The following is a 22,480-nucleotide window of genomic DNA, read 5'->3' as shown; positions in this document are numbered from 1 at the left end:
CTCCGGTATACAGTTTTCATTCGGTGATTGTGTATGAAAGTGGTTGTTTTCTTTTAAATCTGCTCTATAGCAACCAATATTTGTAGATATGAAGAAAAAAAGCAGTCATGTCCCTACTTTTGGTGAATGGAAGTCCGGAATGTTCGTCGGCACTCCATCTTCGTAGGCCTGGAATAGTAAATTATAATAATCACATCATTAATTTTCACTTTGGCATTAATAAATATAATTAATACATTTTAATTTAACGCTCAACACACTATATTAACCTTTTATTATACTAGTTAAAATCTGCGTAACTAATGTAATCAAAGGTTTCACTTTACAGCATTTCATTTATTGCATTTTAGTTTATTATTGTAAGTAACTTCAAAATAAGCGTTTACATATTTCTGCTCAAATTATAACGGCTATAGAATACTTCTTTCATAATGACGTCGTTTTAAAAGTAAACCACATTTTTAAAGAACTTCACTCTTTATACACACAAGTTCGAAAAAGGTTAAATTAAGCATCGAGATCTACGTGACATTGATGTCTTCTTATGCATCTACACTACAGTGGTTGGCAGCCGCTGCTTGTGTTAAGTTTGTTAATGCGTACTGGGACAAGATGTTAGTTAATACGTCCCATTACAATAAACAATTCAACTACTATTTTGTTTATTCACATAAGAGGAATTCAAGTGTTTTCCTTAGCAGGCAATGTGATGTTTTTAACACACTCTCTGAAGATTTACTGTGAAAACTTATAGTTTATCAACATGACGGCCATTTTTTAATAATTATTATAATGTTAATAATAATTTCGTATTGTTTTTAATTGTTCAGCTATGTTTTCTGCTCCATCAACTTCAGAACAAATTTACGATTTTGAGAAGGATGAAAATGCAGCGAAATGGAAAGGAATATTTGTCACCGCTTTGCGCAAGGTGAGTGATACAGAATTAAATTGGCAAATTTGTGTGATCAAGCATCTTGCTTTATTTTTGTAGGCTAATAATTTTTATTTATACTATCAATATGTTATAGATTGATTTTATAGAAAATGCCTACAATCATAACATTCTTTAGCAGTACAAAATTTAAGTTGTATGTGGTGTAAATGGTTAGTTCGGCTAAAAGAACAATTGTAATTGACAGGAGCTACAAGAGAATTATTCCTTTCTACTACTTTGTTTAGCCTAACCTAACAGTCACAGTGAAGAATTCATCTTGTAAACTATCAATAAACTCACACACATTGTCATGAAACTGAACAGGATTCATGATAGACCTAAATTTTGTTAGATTACTTTGTCTTGACCTACCTGAGATGATGTCTAATGTATTTTGAAGTTCACTAGGTGAATGAAACATAGGCGGAGATAGGCACATTGGAAAAGTAAACAAATCGAAGTAGAAATTTTCATTTAGGCAGGCTTTCATTTTTAGTTGTTTTAAAAACTGTGGGAACTACGTGTGGGGGTCGATCCTGGCTGCAATATAATAAGCGGCCAATATTCCTACTCGATTATTCATGATCATCAAATCATCGATGTAGGCCTAACTACTTTTGAAACCTAATCACTTTATAGGTATTTCAAATTACACTATAATTTAGCTGTTTTTAAATCTTAAAAAGTAATTGTTTTGTCGTGAATAAAAAAATATCTAAGTTAAGCTATGTATATTTATAAATGAACAAACAAAATAGTGTTACATTTAATTACTTTGTACTATTTTGAAGGTTAAACGTGTCTGAAACCTTGTGACTCAAATTAAACATGTACATTGCAATTGTACTTGAGACCATTACAGACGCACAGTATTTGTGTAAGTAACAGGTTTTTTCAGTCGTAACCTATTACCAGGATTATATGTTACCAGCAACACTTATTTCAACAGCTGGGCTGAATGATTTGATGTTCTCATAACGACATCCTGGTATTAGGTTATTTGGCAACCAGTAAAAGCCGAGGCGATTTTGTGCAAGCAATGAGGCTAGGAATTGAAATATTATTCTGTGAAATGTTATTATGCGATATAATTAGTTTTAGTTTAGGTTATAAATATGTTACTAGTAGCACAAAGTTAAATATAACCTTTACAAGCACTCACATGATCTGAGCTTGAATTTGGGTATTATCACGAGGGATGTTTTTCTTTCTTCGCTAAAAGTGCGGGATGGTGCTTCTTCACGACTTAGATTGTGCAACATGATCTGAGGTCAGGAAAGTACCAATTGGAAATGCTCTGGGCCATCAGTACGGGCTTTGGTGGCGTCTCCAGTGCCCACCTCGCATTTCTGGTGAAAAAGAGATAGTACCTAAATTCAAGCGTGGATCATGTGAGCACTCATAAATGTTGACTATAACTTTTTCTAATTATAATACGTATGTATTTATAGCCTAATAACAAATAGTAGCTAGGAACTTAAGTAGTACTCTATAATTAATTGTATTGTATATTGAAAATTTTAAATGATCAGTTAATAATTTTACTAGTCTATTAATCAAAATCGTTACCACGGTAACAGGTTACTGGAACGTAATACCGCAACACATTATTTTGTAATAGATTATTGACAAATAACAGTATTTCCCATCTCTAGCAGTCATTACTCAACTTGCCTACCATACACATGATTTATTTTGTTTGAATTAATTAGGAATAATAATGTCGAACTGAATTATGTTAGGCCTGTAGACTTTTACAATTTTATTATAGTGAAGCTATATATTTATACGTAAAAGAGTTACTGTATACACATTTTAGATTAGCCCATAGAAAATAAAACTACTTTATTTATGCTAAGTTTGAGCAGCTTTGTACTTAAAATTACTTTACAGAGTTAATCATGTGTGGCAGCATTAAAATTGTTCTAATCGATTGTTGAATCGGTAATCATGAATATTTGAGTGGTAGCTGATTATCATACTGCAGCCTCGATCTTTACCTGTGTTATAAACACCCATTCGTGCTTTGTAAATTGATTGATGAAGAAAATAGCTCATTTCTCTCTAAGGGTTATATGCCTACAATGTTCTTATCAGTTTGTTCATTCTCAATATAATTTGTTATATCAATAAATATTATTGAGAAAGGACTAAGCTACATTTAGTTTGTTTATTCTGAGAATATATTGAGTCAACTTCAGTTTCTTTGATCTTTTAGTATGACGATCAGGCAGTCCTTAGAAAATAAGAAGCAGAAAATTAAATGTTCGTTGTACTACATGTGCAGCACTGTTTCTTATCTCATCCAACCTGAAGAGGATTTGAAGGTCTTATGTGAACTGATCTTGATATTAAAGTACTATCTCTGTTTCTTCTTCTGTCAGCAGTGTGGTGTGGCAAGATCCATACTGATAGCCTGGAGGATTTGTGATTGGTAATTTCCCACGATCAGATCACATTGAATGATTTGGTACGAGAAATAACCAATCACACATACCCAGATCATCAGTGTGAGCTTTGATGTTACAGAAGACGCCACTTCACACTGGTGGCAAAAGAGAACAAATTTCTTTTATATAGTAGTAGCTAAATTCAAGCTCACATCATGTTAGCGCTCCAGTCTTGATGGATATTGGTTTGATTAATTAAATAAAGGTAAGGATAAATTTACACTTTATCCTTGTACACACCATCATGCACAGGACTGTTTGATTTGATCCCTTATGCCTGTGAAGAAACGTGTTACTGTCAACAATGACTTTCCGACTCTAAATTTTCATGTTTCTTTCTATCTAAGAACTTATCGTCATACTAGAGTATGAAAGAAATTGAAGTAGCTGCAGTAAGTGCTCAAAACCACATTTTGTTCAATTTTAAGAAGCATTCATGTGATCTATTTACACTTTATACATTCTATAATTCATAAAATAAAATTACAATCTCATTACATTGTCCAACTCATTGCGGATTACTGACGAAATATCTAGTCATGTAGTAGCGTAGCCTAGGTGACAAACTCAGATTGTAAAAATGATCTACTTTTAATTTTACATCCTATTAGTTCTAATAATTTCTCATTGACTGCATGAGTGTAATTTATAGTCTACTGTATGTTTTTAACGATGGCCTCTATATATTGCAATTGTATGTAGAAGTTGACAAATCCGCTGAATTTACTCTCTGCTACCTAGCACTACTGATCTATTGCTTTCTTCCTTTTTTTTTTTATTAAAAACGACTATGCTGTTAATAATAATAATAATAAAAACACTGGGTGGTTCAGTGTGGCGCAGCATTTCTGTTCTGATCCAGCTGTATAACTTAATTTGCACCCACTAGGACAGTAGCTACCAAACAAATCCACTGTAGGTTAAAGAATAACTATAGATAAAAGTTTGTAGGAAAATAATACCCGATTAGGTAGATTTTAGAGATAGGCCTATGTATTCATTTTCTGTACAAAATGTCACAATAATATTACGCAATAATATCTTCTGGCCAATCCATATAATTCCATGCAGTATAATTTAGAAAGTTAGTACGTAAATAATTGAAGTTTAGTGAATTTATGGCTGTTTTTGTATTGGGATCAACTCTCCAACCTTTTATTTAAAGTAGCTCAAGCCTAAATTTGAAGGAGGCTGTGTTGTAGCCAAGTGGAATACTAATATTTAGGGTAAAATTTGGCCATGTATGAACAGTTTCAATATAAGTGTATGTATGTGTAATTATGCATCATAGTATGGATATTATGGCACTTGACAAATGTACGTCTAACCCTAGGTGCCCTGTCGGAATTAAACTGATATTTGAGTGAATTTGATATCATACGGAGATTATCTAACTGCTATGCTTCCATATTGAAATAAAATACATTATTCATAGGATTGTAAGGTAATGCAGTATTCTGTGTTCTTAATCCTAGAAGCGTTTACTGCCCGTATTTTACTTAATTTGATTACTGTATTAATCAGTAAGAATAAATATATTTGAGTTCTTAGACTTATGTGGCTGGTGTTTCTGTTTAACTTCTGTTATTGAGGGTGACTCTCCACAGCAAGGCTGAAGTATTTAAAAAAGATAAATGTTATGGATCATTGACATTTAAAATTTACATATATTTAAGTCTGTAAGTTGTCCTTTATGTTAAGTGTTTAATCTCAACATTTTTTAAAACTCAACAAATTAGATAGCCTACCAATATGCAGTGATTTTTCATCTGTTTCTAGTGCTTGTTACCATTTTCATTTGTTAATTACTACATATTTTTGTGAATAAAAGTTTTCTTTCTATATGAAAAGACATATTTTACATAGGTGAAACAATTAGAAATTATGACTGACAAAACTAAATCAGGCTATGACAAAACTAGAAGAGACCATAGAAACTCGGTTGTAAAAAGATTGTATTATAAATTACTTTTGTAGTGTTTCTAAAAGCAACTTTTAATATTGTATAATTGGCGATTGTTGAACAGTTTAATCAATCAATAAGATGTAAGTATTGGGTATAGTCAAATTCATTAAAATAACAAATCAATTCCAAATCTTCTCTACTCAGTAGCATTTTGTGGCTTTATAATTTTTTGTTTTAAGGTTTGAATATATTTTTAAATTATGACGAGAGAATTTATCTTTGAGTAAGTTTGTTATTTCTTCAAGAAACTTTCACCATAAAGTTTTACAGAATAATGTTTATAAATTTGTGTATGGGAGGGGTAGGGTTTACAAAATTAATATAAAAATTACCAAATTATCATAAGTGTTATACCAAAAGTCTTTATTACTAATAGAATCATGTTCTGTAGTTTTACTTTATACACCACTGGTCTACTATGTTTAAAATATTGTGTTCTCATTGTGGCGAAGACACTCACTTTGCTTCTTTCTGCCAGCAGGCCTGTACAGTTTTTGATTGAGCGAATTTTGAACTGTTTCTTTTTTTAATATAACTAAAACTAAAATGTCTTCTGGTTCACACATCGAAACATTGTCTGTACCACTAAATTCCTGAAATATTTTGAGAATTGAATTGTATAACCAATGTTTGTTTGCATGTAAACTGGAAGACTTTGATGTTAATGTCTTTAAATGTGTACTTTTTCATATCAGCATATGATGTTTTAAATTTACTTATGTTATTTGGTTTGTCTTGTGTAAAGTAAATGCAGAGTCAGTGTTTGATTTAATTTCAAGTACTAATTTATACAGAAACTTAATATTTTATTTGCAATTTTGATAAAGTGATAAAATTTTGGTGGGTTGTTTGTAAATGGACTCGCTTAATAAGTGATCTAATTAGTGCTAGCCTTCACTGTGACTGAAGTCATGTACCGACTTTAGGTAAACTGGATTAGTAGTAAGGTGCATTAGTAGTATGTTGTGCCACACACTATAAATTTGGACTAATGTTGGAGCGAATTTTGAGTTTTAAGGGTCTTCTTTCACTGTTGGGTTCTTTTTGCTTTATAAATTATTCTTTCCTTGGAGCTATAGTAATCAAAATTGATAGTTGTTTCCTTTTGTGTAGTAGAGTAGGCCAATTCTCATGAAATGAGAAGCTAGTAGTCCTTCTATAGACTAGGACATCACAAACATTTCTAATTAACCTTCTGGAGGGTTTTACATATATATTTAGATTTTTATTATATAAACTTTTGTCACTAGAAAATATTGTAATATATAATTTATTTATTGTTACACAGTTAAGACAGTTTTAAGACTTTTTTAGACAAGTTTTAAGTTAAGACAGACGTTTAAAATGTTAAAATGGAAGTAGCCTCTAACCTAACCAAGTACTATATGTAATTTCAACAAAGATTGATTCACAAAAAGTATTTACTACACTGGGACTCAAACCTGTATCTCTCACTTGCCAAACATGTATGTTACCACTACACCACAGAGCCCTTACTTTTTATGGTGCAATTTTTAATATTTAAATAAGTAAACTAACATGACTGTAGTCAAAATACCTGTAAAATGACTTTTCATTAAGTTTGTATAAACGAAAATAGTCTAATTTAATTTCAGTAAGGATTGATACACAATATGCTAAACCATAGCTACATATCCACATCTTTATTAGTTTTACTACGGAATTCTTAATGTTGGTGTTTGCAGAGCATGCTGTTTATTTAGTTCAGTGACACACTAAAATGAGTTGCTGTACCTTTTTTATTTACTGTATATAACACTATGACCGCTTTATTTATTTACCAGAGTAGTCGTTTTTGTTGTGTTTTACTGTAACTATTAGAAATTCATTACCTTAAACTGTGCTTGTGATCAAGTTTATTAGATGAATCTATAGAACATCTGATTTGAAAACTTTATTCAATATATTTTGTATTTTATAAACTGTACAATTTTAATCAGAGAGTTACAATTTTCCTTATAGCATAAAACAACTTAACAGTTGTTGGGCTTTCAGAACACAAAAAAGTTTTGTTGAGAGGTTAATCTAATCATAATGAAACTTCCACTTAAATATATATGTAACTTAAGCTATTTCACCTAAGATAACAAACCTTATCTTACCTTCTTTGATCATAAGCATGTTTGTGTAACATTTTAAGGACCAGCTACTGTATCATTATTTTGTATTTTGGGCCTAAAAGATCAGTTAACCTAACAATATAAACAGTATGTGTTATAGGTTATGAAAAGTTTATTATCCACAATTATTCAGCAAAATTTCAACCCCAAACCTTAGTTTTTGTATTGTTATCTATCCCTGAATTAAGTAACAATTCAGTCCACAACAGTGAGAGACAGAATAAATTGTGCATTTGGTAGCTCTCACTTTCACGACTAACAGCTGGTTAACACTCACTTGCTATCACAACTGTCTTCCTATGGCTAGCTGCTTGATTTTATTTTGGATTTGGTTAAGTTATTGTGCAGTGTGTTTTCAGAAAATCATTGTTTTTCAAAATCATGATGATCAGCAATATGAGAAAGAAAAACATTGTATAGTTGGCAGGGCTGGTTTGTTGCAACTGACACCCAATTATCACTTGTCTGATATTATGTTAAGTTTATTTTATATTATTGTTTAGCGTGCTTACATAGAATTATCATGTTTCAAAATGGTTAAAAGACATTCGAATGAAATTAAAAACCAACCAATCAATGCCTTTGTTAACATTTTTGTTATATATTCAAATCTTAAAAATTTTATCTTTAATATTTTCTCCTCATATTTCAGTAACATTTTGTTCAAATAACTTGCAATTTCTTAACAACAAACATATAATTACATTATGTATGTATTCAGACTAACATATTTTTAATGTTTTCCAAATTTTTGTAAAACAAAAAATTAAACATTAAAAAAAAAGTATTGTTTGCAGGTCAGTATAAGGACATTATTAATATTTTTTAATTCTCCTTCAGTTTATGCAAATAAAAATTCTTGAAAATCATATGAGTACCTCTTAGTGTAGAAGTGCAGCTAAAGAGAAATAGTTGGACATGTAAAGTTGTCGGATTTCCTACATTTATACTGAGTTATATGTTGTCAATAATGATTCAGGAAAAGAGTTGCATAGGACATTCTATTTATTGCCCTACCTAAGTTTACTTTAGGCCTGGCCTGTAATCCTTCTGCTCGTCCTCATGGGTCACTGGCCTGTGCAAGGATCTTATCAAAGAGAGAAAGGGAGATAGTTAATACAGTACGAGATTGATGGTATTGAATAAAAGTGCAATGGTCACAAAAGTTCAGTCATAAAAAATTTCAAAACCACCCAAACTGTTAAAGGTCACCCTATTTAGACTTATATTTTAACAAAAAATATATTCCTTTGATTTTATGTGTAATAAGTAAAAATCTCACAGACACCATTTGTTATACAGAGTATTCAAATTCTTATTGATATAGATAGCATTAAAATTATTGGGGGTTTCTTCCTAAACTGTCTTGAGTGGAAAATTATATAACAATTCAATTGTATTTAATTCGGCACTAAAAGAGAGTGCATTAGGCTCTCTCTTTAGAATTGTAACCCGTGTAAAATAGACAGCATGCTTAAAATACTGTTGACATAATGTAGAGAATGAATTCCGTCACTAATTACATTGTTCTGCAGACTTCAGAACCTTCTTAAAAAGCTAAATGTTATGTTTTCAAATGTTACAAATGTCTAAAAAGGGGATGATACGAAAAATAAATTTAAATAAACAAAAGGTTATGGTAAGAGTTTTAATTTCTTCGTCTGTATGAAATTTGCTTTTAGAGATAAGTTTCTAGACTGGTAAAGGTCCTTGGGATTTGTCAATAAATCAATTCCAAAACTAAAGAATCAGTAAATAGCAATATTGTTAGATCATATCATGTCTTTTATCAGGAAGACCTATGGACCCCCATGGGAAGTGCCAAATATACCAAAGCATATCTATCTTTGATTTGTTGTTTATTCTCAAAACATTTCCAATGAACTCTTATAAAATAAATATCGTAACATAGCTTCATATACACCACAATAAATATGATATAGGATAGAAAACATGCTCAGAACTGCAGTCATTTAAAAATAATTTTATATGGGCAGTTGTATTGTTTATAACTTTCATTCCACATGATATATGATAGCAAACACTGAATTCAGTTTGAAATATATGTATATTATCTTTAATCAGCATTAGGGAGGACTATGAGGCAGTAAAAATATACTTGACACAAACACTTCCTTGCTTGATGTTCAGCTTTTGTGTGTGGAAAGTGGCACATGTTAAATTATGAGATATTTGATAACGTGATATTCAGATTTGTCGGGTTGATAGTGAAATTTCACTGTACTGCATTTTCTTTAAGACACTAAATAAAGTTCAGTATTACCTTGTTTTGGGTAAATCTTACTTAATTGAGATTAAGTTATGGATAAGTTATTAACAACTTCCACCCTATTTATTTATTTTTAAAATTTATTTTTATATTGTATCACATAACACCATACAGTGTCATCGAAAAATAATGCCTAGATTTAATAAAATTATAACATCAAAACCTTTCATGTTAAATGAGTAATTCTTTCACTGGACGATAACTGATGAACGCAAGTTTTGTTTTTAGTTCGTCTGATTGTGTTTCCCTGTCTTTGTGATGCGCAGACAAGCTGCGCAATCGTCAAGGTCAGCCGGCCACAGACGCGCCGCCGCTCAGTACGATGTTGACCGTGCAACAAAAAGCACACTGCGTGATTTGGTACGCGGAGTCAAAGTCAATTGTCAGTGTACAGCGGCTCTTTCGGAGAATATATCCGGGTCAAACAGCACCTGATAACAAAGCTATCGTTCGATGGTTTAACCAGTTTAGGGAAACAGGGACCGTCAGCAAAAAATCTAGACCAGGCCGACCAAGAACATCAGAAGAGAATGTTGAGCGTATCCGGCAATCTTGTGTTAGGAGCCCAAAAAAATCCATTGCTCGACGAAGTCTTCAACTAAACATTCCAAAAACAACAATACAAAATGTACTGCACAAACGGCTAAGACTTCATGCGTATAAAATTCAGATAAAACAGCAAATAAAACCTACCGACCGCCCTAAACGAACTGAATTTGCAAGTTTTATGTTAAATGAAATTTATGATAATCCAAATTTTCTACAGAGAGTGTTGTTTAGTGATGAAGCTACTTTTCACATAAATGGATGTGTAAAACGTCACAATTGCCATGTATGGGGATCGCAACAGCCAAACGAAATCCACGAGTATGTGCGTGATTTTCCCAAACTCAATGTGTGGTGCGCGTTATTTCATGACAAAGTTATTGGACCTTTCTTTTTTGTAGAAAAAACCATTACAGGCCTAGTTTACCTGGACATGCTTGAACTGTTTGTGTTCCCCCAATTAGACGATATCGAACAACAGACTGGACAGCGAATCATTTTTATGCAAGATGGGGCTCCACCTCACTACTATCGCGAGGTACGCGCTGCACTAAACGCACGCTTCCCAAACGGTTGGATTGGTAGAGCAGCCCCCATTTCATGGCCTCCTAGAAGTCCTGATCTTACCCCTTTGGATTTCTTTTTCTGGGGGTACATAAAAAATATAGTTTACGCAGAAAAAATTCGGGATTTGGACCATCTTCGGGAGCGAATTTCTTCCGCAATCTTAACTGTTACGCCAGATATGATTGGACGCACGTGGCAGGAAGTTGACTACAGACTTGATATCTGCAGGGCAACGAACGGTGCTCACATTGAAACATACTAAGGTATGAAAAAAAAAAATTATTTCTTTCCGCACATTTTAAGACTACAACCTTTAAATTACCTTTAATAGTTTTTTTATGACAGTTATTTAACATCCAGGCATTATTTTTCGATGACTCTGTATTACAGTAATTTCCTTATGGCAGATGACATGTCAATTTGTTAAAAATATGTATAATGAATTAAAATAAAATATAACTTATTAAATGAAACCTATAGTATTAAAATTTATACACAAAACATTTTAACACTAAGTATTAAATATAAATTATTGACAGCAAAGAGTAAAATACCCTAACATAACATGTCATAATAAATCAAACCTTATTATTACTCATTTTAGAAATAATTTACACTGTACAAATGCTAATTTCATTTACGCTCTAAATTATTTTCTGATCTGACATCATTAGGCAAGTTATTATAAAGACATAATTGGGGATGTTCAGGAAATTTGCTTTGAACAAATTATTCATTTATGAGAAATTTTGAGAACTAAGCTTATTCAGTGTGATTTTGTTATGATTAGAAATGATTGCCGTAGTATCATCAGTATACATAGTGATATTAGAGTTTTTCATATTTGTCGATAAACCAATGATGTAAATAATAATTTAAAAAAAAACAAACAAACAGTGGCTCTAAGATAAGAGTCCTGGGATATCCCCAAACTAATTGTTTCATATTTCATAGATGTAATCCTGTTCTCAAGAGTTACATTTTGTATGTGGTCGGTAAGATATGATTCTATCAATGCCAATGCACCATTTCAGATAGGCCTACTGTAAAAATCCAATTTTTTAGCAATATTTAATTTCGAATATATTCGAATGCCCTAAAAAAAGATGCACTACAAAAAGAACAACACCACCTACAAAACAACTTCAACACCATTACCTCTAAATAGGGGTGTTCCACAGGGTTCGGTTCTTGGTCCTGTACTTTTCATACTGTTCAGCAATGACCTCCCCAGGTGCCTGGAAGAATACTGTCAGGTAATTTTATACGCGGAAGACGCTGCCATGCTAGTGGCAAAAAAAGAAGTACAAGACCTTGAAATAACATCATATGTGTCTTTAAGCCTGGCAAAACAATACTGTCAACAAAATGACCTTGTGCTAAACGAACAAAATACCCAACAACTTACTTTTGTAAGAAGAAATACAGAAGCTGCAGGTCTGCCAGAAATAGAAGCCAGCTATGAAGCCAAGTACCTGGGAGTTATCATTGACAATAAACTGACTTGGACACCACACATTGACCAACTAATCAAAAAGCTCAGCAGTAACACTTATGTCATTAGGCGGATAAAAAATATTAGTAACATGGACACAGCCAAAAACGGCTTACTACTCTCTTTTCGAGTCCCACCTGAGATATGGGATAATAATCTGGGGTAACTCCTCCCATTACAACCTGCAACGTGTTCTAGTGGCACAAAAGAAAGTCATCCGAATACTGGCCGACCTAAACCCACTTGACTCCTGTAGAGCTGCTTTTCCTGAACTAAAAATACTTACTGTGGTGTCGTTGTATATACACGAAGTTATCTGCTTTGCCATGTCCCGCAATCTCACAAGATTAGGAGAAACACACCCCTACAATACAAGAAACGCTAACAACTTTGCACTGCCCACTCATCACCTTTGCACTATCTGAAGAGAAACCCAGCTATACGGGACCAAAGCTGTACAACCTGCTGCCAAATCACCTTAAGGCAATAACAGAGGAGCGGCACTTCAAGAAAGAAGCTCGACAATGGCTACTGGAGAGGACATTCTATACCATTGAAGAGTTTCTCAACTGGAAAACCTAATCTTAAGATACCTATAAAATTGTTAATATTTGCATCTATGACACCATTGTATTTCTCAAAGAAATTATAATAAAGATGATATGACTATGACTTAATAGAATATAGGACACACCAGCAGTGAACTGTGATGTATCACAAGTGCTCATTACTCTAGAGACCATTTCATGAATGGTGCCTCTTTCAAACACTTAGATACTGCAGGAAGAATAGAAATTGGACGATAGTTGTAAAATTGGGTGGGGTCATCTTTTTTAAAATTTAAAATTACTGTATTTAACCCATTTAAGAAATATTTATTGAGGCCTCTGCAGTACGTACTGGTAACAGCAATTAAATTGGGCAAAAAAGCAAGACTTTGGTCAAAGCTTTCTACAAACAAAATCTATAGAAGATGGAGCATTAATATTTTACTAGTGTTTTTACAGTAAAATCTTCGTGTAGCCTACTAAATATCATATTTATAATAAAATTATTAATTAAAAAAAGTATTAAAATATTTTTACAAAAAAAAATTGAAAACCTTTTTATTATTTTTTAACATTACATTTAACAACCTTACCTAAAATAATACAAAGTTAATGCATATATCTAAAATAATAAACTCAAAATAAGGTAAAGAAAAAAATATTATGAGTAATGATTTTTATCATTTTTCCAGACATTTACTTAAACTTATCTCCTAGGAAATTCATATTTTGTTATTCACTGCACACAAAATTTCTTTACAATTAATTAAACATTATATATATACAGTTGGAAAATAATCAAGATAACCTTTATCATGACGTTTAAGTCCTTCATCCTCACACAAACCGTGAATCTGCAAACTGTTTTTGAGCACGGGAACTAATTACGTCTTCCACACATCCATCACTATCATTGATATCAAAATTGCACTCATAATAACTGTCTAATAACAAAGCAATAACAAAATCTCACATTTTTTTTTACATCCATTAAGATCAATTTAACAACTAAACAAAAACAAACAACACATCTAACATCACATTTAGCAGCTGACAAAAAAAAAAAAAAGACGGAATGTTCCAACAAACAGGTGGTCAAATTCAGTGCTGCCAGTAATAAAACGAAATGAAACTCACTATCTTCTTAGTGAAAGAATCAGTAAAGACCATGGCAACGACATCTGATAGTATGTTTTTAAAACTAGAATCGCCCATAACAATAAAGAGTGGTTTAACATAGACTACGGAACCAGTGCGTGCCTCAGCATTCAGTTGGGGCTGCTCGCCACATAACTAGCACATATGTCTTCCCCAATGGCTTAAGAGCTTCAAGGAAAATACCAGTTTGGAGGTAGGAATTAATTAAATGAGCCAAAGGCTTATTTAAGTTGCTGGTACCTTCTCTGAAGAGAATACAGGTATTCCCAGCACAAAAATGTTATTGGTTTAAACTGCTTTAGTGTCTCAAAAACATCCAGGTCAGTCATAGAACCTAAAGTTGTCAGTAGGTTACCATGCCTTTTCTGTTTTTTTATATTTTTTGTGTGTTTGCAATGTCAGTAGACAGCATAAGTTTGCTAGATACATGCAGGAAATAGGAGTTGAATGGATTAGCAATTTCATTTTGATTACATTGTTGAATTTGTCTGTATTAAGACAGTACCTAATACAAATTTTCTCAATTAGCTGTAGTCATAAATGACTTGAAAATTTTGAAATTGGTTGTGTTTCCAGGTTTTGGAGCAAGTCCATCCTTCTTTGTCAGCTCGTGAAGAGGCCCTGGATTACGTGGAAAGTTTGATATTTCGCCTACTAGGCATGCTGTGTGCTGCTCCGAAACCACACAGTATCCAGGATGTAGACGAGAGGGTTCGCAGGACATTTCCCACACCCATTGACCGATGGGCCCTCAAAGAAGCAAAAGAGGCTGTGGAAAGAGGAAAGAAGAAATCTCACTCACAACTCGTACTACCTGTCGATAAAATTCATCCACTTTTGTGCAAGGCAAGTTTAAAATAGTTATAAATATTACATTGATAGTCTTGGTTGATTATTCATGTAATTGTTTTTATATTTTTATCTTGTTTTATGTATATACTATATCATCATGAAACCAAAATAACACTTTTAACAAAAAACAACTCAAACAGTATAAACCTCTTATTTATTTCTCCACACTATCTAATCATTAGTTAAATTAATGGGCACAGTGACCTGTTGGTTAAGTTAAATATATTCATATTGTTTATTTTTTAAATTGAGTAAGCATCAGCAACTTGATTCCAGGATAGATTTAACTTTAACCAATTTTTAATATTACTTGGGAGGATTAATTGTACATAGAGTTCAAAACATTTTGTTGTGTAATAAAAGCTTTATAAAATATTAAATGGAGGCTGGAGATGTGAAGAATTGGAAGTTTGAGAAGGAGGGGAATAGAGATTTATTTTGGTATGTTCTCAATAACTCTTAATATTTAAAAATTGAATCAAAGTACTCAAATCTTGTAGGAAAAGTCACAAATCCATTTTTAATTTTTCATTTTATATGAATAATTTAAGATTAGTAGTGTGTATGATACACCTTAGCTATTTTGCTAAGTCACCCCTGAAATTACCGGTCTGATTTTTGTATATTTGCAACCTTTTGAAAAAAATTGTTCGATAATTACTTTACAGATTTTCATAGTTTTTTTTGTATCTTTAACAAAAAATTTAAGAATATAGTACATATTTTTCTGTTAAAACTAAAATATAATATGTGTTACTTCTGAGTTTTATTCAAAATTGTCCAATTGTCCGTATGTATTATATTTTTAGATTTTTTTAGCGATACTACATGAAAAGCCATGCAATTATAAACAAAATTCATGTATATTATTATATTAAAAAAAAAACAAATTTATAAATAACACTACTGCTTGATCACCTCTTGTCTAAAGCACGTAAGAGACGGTTTTAGTGTCATTCATTCATTGTTATAAATATAAGACATCTCATAAAGCACAAAATAGTACTACTTGAGCAATAAACAAATGTCAACAATAAATCGTCAACAATAAACTTTTATGCACTTGGCAGCAATACTGGGAACAATAAAACAAACAAAAAGCTCATTGCTAAGGAAACATCCATATATAAATATTTATATTATTACACTAATAAGTGTAAATTGTACACTGCTTCATATTTGTTTTTAAACCAAAACACAACTATGGAACGAAGTAAACAGTATTTTATATATATATATATATATATATATATATATATATATATATATATATATATTTCACAAATTCGTCGGCCGACAGACCATAACAACATCATAGTTAATTATCATTACAAAGACCTATGAGGAAGAAAACCGGTATTGATCGATAAATAAAAACATTTTGAATGCAGCTATAATATGATTAAATACGGATCATTGTACCAATAGATACCGGCAATTTACAAGGTTTTTACCGCGTCTGATATACCAATACCACGGCTATCAAAAGGCTAAGCTCTAACAAATTATAACATCTAATGAGCAATAATTCTTTCAAAACATTATCACAATTTAAATTTTATTGTTGGCCTCTGGAAAACTATGTTTTGTATTTTATTAAAATTTTAGTTGACTCCTAATATTGGTACAAAGTGTTTATTTACTTTGTGTTTTAACAGTCTTTCTTGAAATAGTCAGTACATGTTGAAATATTGTTGTATTCTCTTTTTCAAGATGTTATAGTTTTTATGATATTCACACATATTGTTTTCTCCATAATTTTGCTTTGAAATTTAGTGTATGATCATGGATCATGGTTGTTTTGGTTTGCCTTTGACAAGGTGTATTAATTTTAACCTATTATCAAATTGAAAAATAGTTATTCAATGAAAATTTGTTGCTTTCTCTCAAATTAAAGCACTGGACAAATGTTCAGAAATGATATAGATGCAGCATATAAACTAAACAAACTAAGATTAACATGAACGGTTTTGAATATTTTCAGGAACCCTATTAAAGTTAACACATGAGGAAGGCTGATTTGTGGATTGCATTTTATTTTGCAAATATAATACTAAACATTACATCAGTTATGTTATAATTTTTGGCAAGAGGTATAAATGTAAACTTTGCCTTAAGAAAAATTAATAAAAGTAACTGTTGTTTACATACTAATGGTAGTGGTGTTACATAGTACTCACATAAACTATAATTTTCAATAATTCTTACAGATGCAAATGATAATTTGATAAATAACTACATTGTTTTAAGGTATAGATGATTTAGATATCAAATATATTCAACATTACAAGTATTAGTGAACTCAGTGAGTATATTTTAAATTAGTATTCGTTTGCCTTACACATAGCTGTAATCAATAGCAGCTGACTAGCACAAACAATAGCGACTGATATTCAATAACTGCCACGTGTCTTTCTTATTGAATTTACCTATTCACTGCATATTTGCTTCTCTTGTCATATGCCAGCACATTCCTGCCTCTGATTCAAAATTTTATTGCTTCTATTTCAATACTAAATTAATAAACTGTCCTATGAAAGGACTTTGCTGGAGCCAACAGTAACATTTAATCAAATGTTCATCAATAAATCGCTGTTGCACTTTTTATTTTTCATGGTGTGGTTTCTGTTTATATTTTCAAAGTGATTGCAAAAGTAGAAAATGCAATAAATTTTCAATGAGATTTAATAAATAATTTTCATAGTTTACAGTATGTTATACATTTTGTCGGCAATCAATTGCAATTAGATCATTATTAACTCACTATATTTTTGAAACTCAATGTTTAAAACAGTAATTTTAATACAATATGTTTATTTCTTTGTTTATTTTTGAAATATAATACCACATTTTTACTATTTTATACTGAAATTTATTTTATTCTATAGATAACATTATTTCCTATACATTATATCAACATGTTTTCCTAAAATATATTTCAATTAATGTAGCAGATTGTGATATAATTGTTTTGATCTTATAAAACAAAATTATAATATAAATAAATAAATATATATATATATATATATATATATATATATATATATATATATATATATATATAATTATTATATAATATACATATTATCTCAAAGTTAATTAATACCCTTTTTTGTATTGGAATATAAATTATTTTATTTTATAGATAAAACTATTTCCAATTATTAAATAGCAAAAATAGGGCTGCTCTTTTCAGACATAACATAATTTATTTTACTTTAAGTGTAGGCGATATAGTTATTATTATACCTGCTAGGAATGAAAGTATTTAAAGAGGTTGTAGTCATAGAAGTAGCAAAACACTGAATCATCAAGTGCATGCACAAAGTTATTAATATTGTTTATCTAAATATAATTTGTGGACAAATGCAATATGCTGCAAGTGGTTGATGGTCAGGAAGAAATAATTTCAATGCTCTCCCTTTGCTTCATGACATCTACTGTAGAGAAATCTTTTGGGGAAAATTGGCATAGTCTAATGCATATGCAAATAGGATATTCAACTGTTAATTTGGTTTAAAAAAAACTTGTATACCACCCACATTTACCAAATCAAGAGTTATCGAAATGAAGAGTACTTGAAAATTTTATGACATAACAAACCTATGTGAAGAAAAAATCCTTCAGCTAAGCTATTAATACTCCTAATAATTCCCCATAATACTAATATTAGGTCTAGATAATATATCTTTATAAACAGCATTCAACAGTAGGCCTGCAAAGGTTTGCTGGTAATGATAACATTGTAATGTACCTTGTGAACAAACTGTCCCTCATTTCTTTAACATGGCTGAAAGGCTCCTGAGTGTAATTGTATGTGGATGGTCTTAGTGGCAATATTTAAGCAATTTCTGTTATCATCTGGCCAGGTTTAGTTACAACAAATGCTACTATTTATCATTTTTGTTGGTGGTATAAAAACAAGGTGTTTACTATTTAGATTAGACAATGATAATATGTTTTAATGGTAATGAAAGTCAGATATTGACAGTATGTCTTATCTAAAGGCTAAATTACATAATTACCATGACAAAATGAATGACCATGGCAAAACTACCTTTTTTAATTGGTTATTGTTTATTGTTTACACATTTTGGTGGAAGAAGTCTTATCACCCCCTTGTTTCTAGCTCAGGTTAAAATCATGTTTTACGATTGTTAAAAGTATAATATAAAAAAAAGAATATGGCATTTGCTATATATATGTTCTAGTTATAGAACTGTAATACACATGTATGGGAAGAAAACAGAGATACCAATTTGCAGAATCCAATAACCTATATATGTATTCACCATATGCCATGCAGAAAAGCATTATAGGATAACAGTCGGTAGCCCTGCATCTTATACTATTCATGTACAATGGAATACAATTTATTGGTTTTTCGTAAAATACAATTTTGTTGTTAGAGAATTGTCATTCAGTTACATGTAGTACTATATTATAAATACACAAATTTCACTTTTTAGTATTATAAAAGTCGAAGATACCTTAAACTCAATTGAATATTATTAAATCCCCCTCCCAAATTATATAAGCATATCCTCATCAAAATATTGTATCAATCATTTCAAAAACTGTAATACAAACTTAAAAACTGAAACAAAATAACATAATGTAAATCATTAAATGATACAGAAGTTTCGTGCTATATGTATACTCCATTATAAGCCACAATCACAAAATTCCATACAATCATGATTATGTTGAATTAGATTTAAGATAATTCTAAAATAGTAACACATCATTAAAGAAATCACATATTGAGTAATACACTTTTAAATGAGTCAACTCTTTATCTTTTAATAAATGACGATGAGTGAACAACCATCTTAAAGGTGTTAAATTTGTTAATAATTTTACAAGTAATTTAAAAAGCTGATTATTTTATTGTAACATGGGAAGAACATGATATACAATGTAGTATGATAGCTGTTTATATTTTACAAACAAATATGTTTGTTCTTATCATCTTCAGTAAAATATTTTATGATCTCAAAAATATAGGAAAAGACCAAATTTGTGGTGAAATAAGAGATGTTTGCAGAGTTGAGTTAGAGATAGATTGTGTATTATTTTAAATTAATTAAAGTCCAAAATGAAAAATGAAAAAAACAATACTTCAATCAATTTCAATTAAGAAAGTTCTATTAATTCTAAAATTTTTACTTAAATAGAAATATGCACACGGAGTAAAACTTATACATATTGGGCGTGGGACTTAACCTGTTAACCAAATGAATACTTATCATGGAATAGTTCCATGATGAATATACAGACTTTGTTATATTTTGTTCAACATACACATGTATGGTAATATTTATTCATAAAAGCAATATATTCTAGACATATCTGCCTGTTAATAAAGAAGAGTAATATGTATATGAATAAAGTTGTATTCTTAGTCTCCCAAATTTCACATATTTTGTAATTTTTGATTCGGAAGAAATTCTGATGGCCAAATCTATTATTACAACTCTTAGTGGGGAAACACTAAACAAGGAATTTAAAGTTTGAAACATAAAACAATTGTTTCGAGATTTAAGTGACAGTCTTTATATTTCCCAAATACGAATATTTAGTATAAATTTGTATGAATCATACCAGTAGTTAATACTCATTCAAATTCAAACATATACCTGTATAACATATTTTATTTTATTCACTAAATGATACCAGTAATAAGTTCAACAAATAAAGCTGAGTTTAACTATTTAAACATTCCTCTGTAAGCAGTGTGCATAATCTAATCTAGATTAAGCCCTGCTGAGAAATTGGTGCAATCCTTATTTGATAAGACAATAATAGAATTTAATTCTGTTTCATTAGGTTCTGTATATAGCCACACCACAATCTCCAATAATATGTTGAGGTGGCTACAGGACAGCTTTATTGAAAACACAATCCCACTCAATTTGTTTGGTTTATTCCAGCCACCAGTAATTGTTTGTGTCTACTGCTGCAGATATTTTTATCACTGTATTTCTAAACATTGCACATCAGTACTATTTCAAACTGTTTACACATTAAGATTTGTATATAATGATAATATTGTAATAAAGTACTAATTGTTTATGTATTGTTTTTATATATATATATATATATATATATATATATATATATATATATATATATATATACAATATATATATATAATGTAGTGGAAGTTTATATGTTAAAATATCATGATAATCCTAAAATTACTTGTATTTTTATCTAGTCTAGTCTAGTTGTCTTATTTTGAAAATCTACAGTGTATAATGGCACCACATATTGGCACAATCTTTCTTTCCTGTTTTCTTCTCAGCCTCAGAATATTACTAGGGATACTTCAGCTTTGCTGAGATAATTTCTTCCCAGTCTCATAATAAGGCAGCATTGGAAAAACACTGGTTTAAATGACAATCATATAAACTCTATCAAAAATAATATTATTACCACAAGAGCATATATATATATATTTATATAGAGGGCTTCTTAGCTCTAACTTCGCTTGGTAACATAAGACATTCTTTACTTTTTTCACTAATCTTAAACCAAATAAAGAAGTCCAAAGATTTTTTCCCTCATTTAACACAAGTCAATTTGATTTCATCTCGTTTAAATTTAATTTTGATGTAAAACTGTATATTTTACGTACATGTACTTGCAAAAGGTATTTATTTCATTTCTCAGTCTGATAATTTTTTTATATAAAACAGAAAAAGATATTGACAGTTAAATCAAATAAATATTTTCATCTTTAGTATATATTTAGCATATTTGTTTGAAATAAATGAACTTTAAAACCAACAAACCTACATGACGACATATTTCACACTGAAATATGAATAACAAAAATATTTTTTTAATGTATAAGTACAAAATAAATTTAATTAACTTGGAAACAAAATCATTTGTAGACAAAATAATTCCAAACAAGATTTTTGGAGTTTTGACAACTTATAAAATTAAATAATGAACTTCCTTTGCTTGGTAGCTTATTAGCAGCATTATTTAGGTTAAATATGGTGTGTAAAGTTATTTTCTTAAAACTAAACAATATGTTACCAAAAGCAAATACTCTACCAAAGTTTCATTGGCTATCTCACAATTACTTGACAAATTAACACGTCTTCATCAATTTAATTCCTTAATATTCACTACTATAACTAAAATAAAATAAATGGAAACTTATTAATATCAATGAGAGCAGATAGCTGTTTGGGCTGACTCGAGTTTCCTGAGTAACCAGACAATAAACACAAGTGGTCAGTATAGCAACTCATTGAAATGGTGGAAACTTTTTCGTCTCTTCAACGGAGTGAGTGCATATTTGTTGTGAATAGCACTTCTTTGGCTCTTTAACAGAAAGAGTTAACTGCTGTCTATCAAAAGTGAATTTTGTAGTATTCAACTATTGAAATTAATTATAACTTTTATTTACATTAAAAAAAACACGTCATTTGCATGAAACTGTGTAAAAGTTGCATCAGAGAGGAAAGGAAAAGGAGAGGTCGAAGCACGGAGCCCTTAGAATCACAATATTCA

The 22,480-nt window shown here is 30.6% G+C and overlaps 1 protein-coding gene across 1 annotated transcript in view; it reads left to right on the top strand.

Annotated features, from left to right (window-relative positions):
* Positions 1–568: 568 nt before the first annotated feature.
* The window catches only part of LOC124369384 (protein son of sevenless), a 108,883-nt gene continuing 86,971 nt past the window's right edge, over positions 569–22,480 (top strand). Inside the window, exons 1-2 of the mRNA XM_046827383.1 lie at positions 569–931; positions 14,675–14,944. Of these exons, the coding sequence (XP_046683339.1) occupies positions 833–931; positions 14,675–14,944 (369 nt within the window). The 5' untranslated portion in view covers positions 569–832. The remainder of the gene's footprint in view (positions 932–14,674; positions 14,945–22,480) is intronic.

The sequence above is a fragment of the Homalodisca vitripennis genome, chromosome X (genome assembly GCF_021130785.1).
Source record: "Homalodisca vitripennis isolate AUS2020 chromosome X, UT_GWSS_2.1, whole genome shotgun sequence".
Classification (NCBI taxonomy): domain Eukaryota; kingdom Metazoa; phylum Arthropoda; class Insecta; order Hemiptera; family Cicadellidae; genus Homalodisca; species Homalodisca vitripennis.
This window is presented reverse-complemented; position numbering and strand designations above follow the sequence as displayed.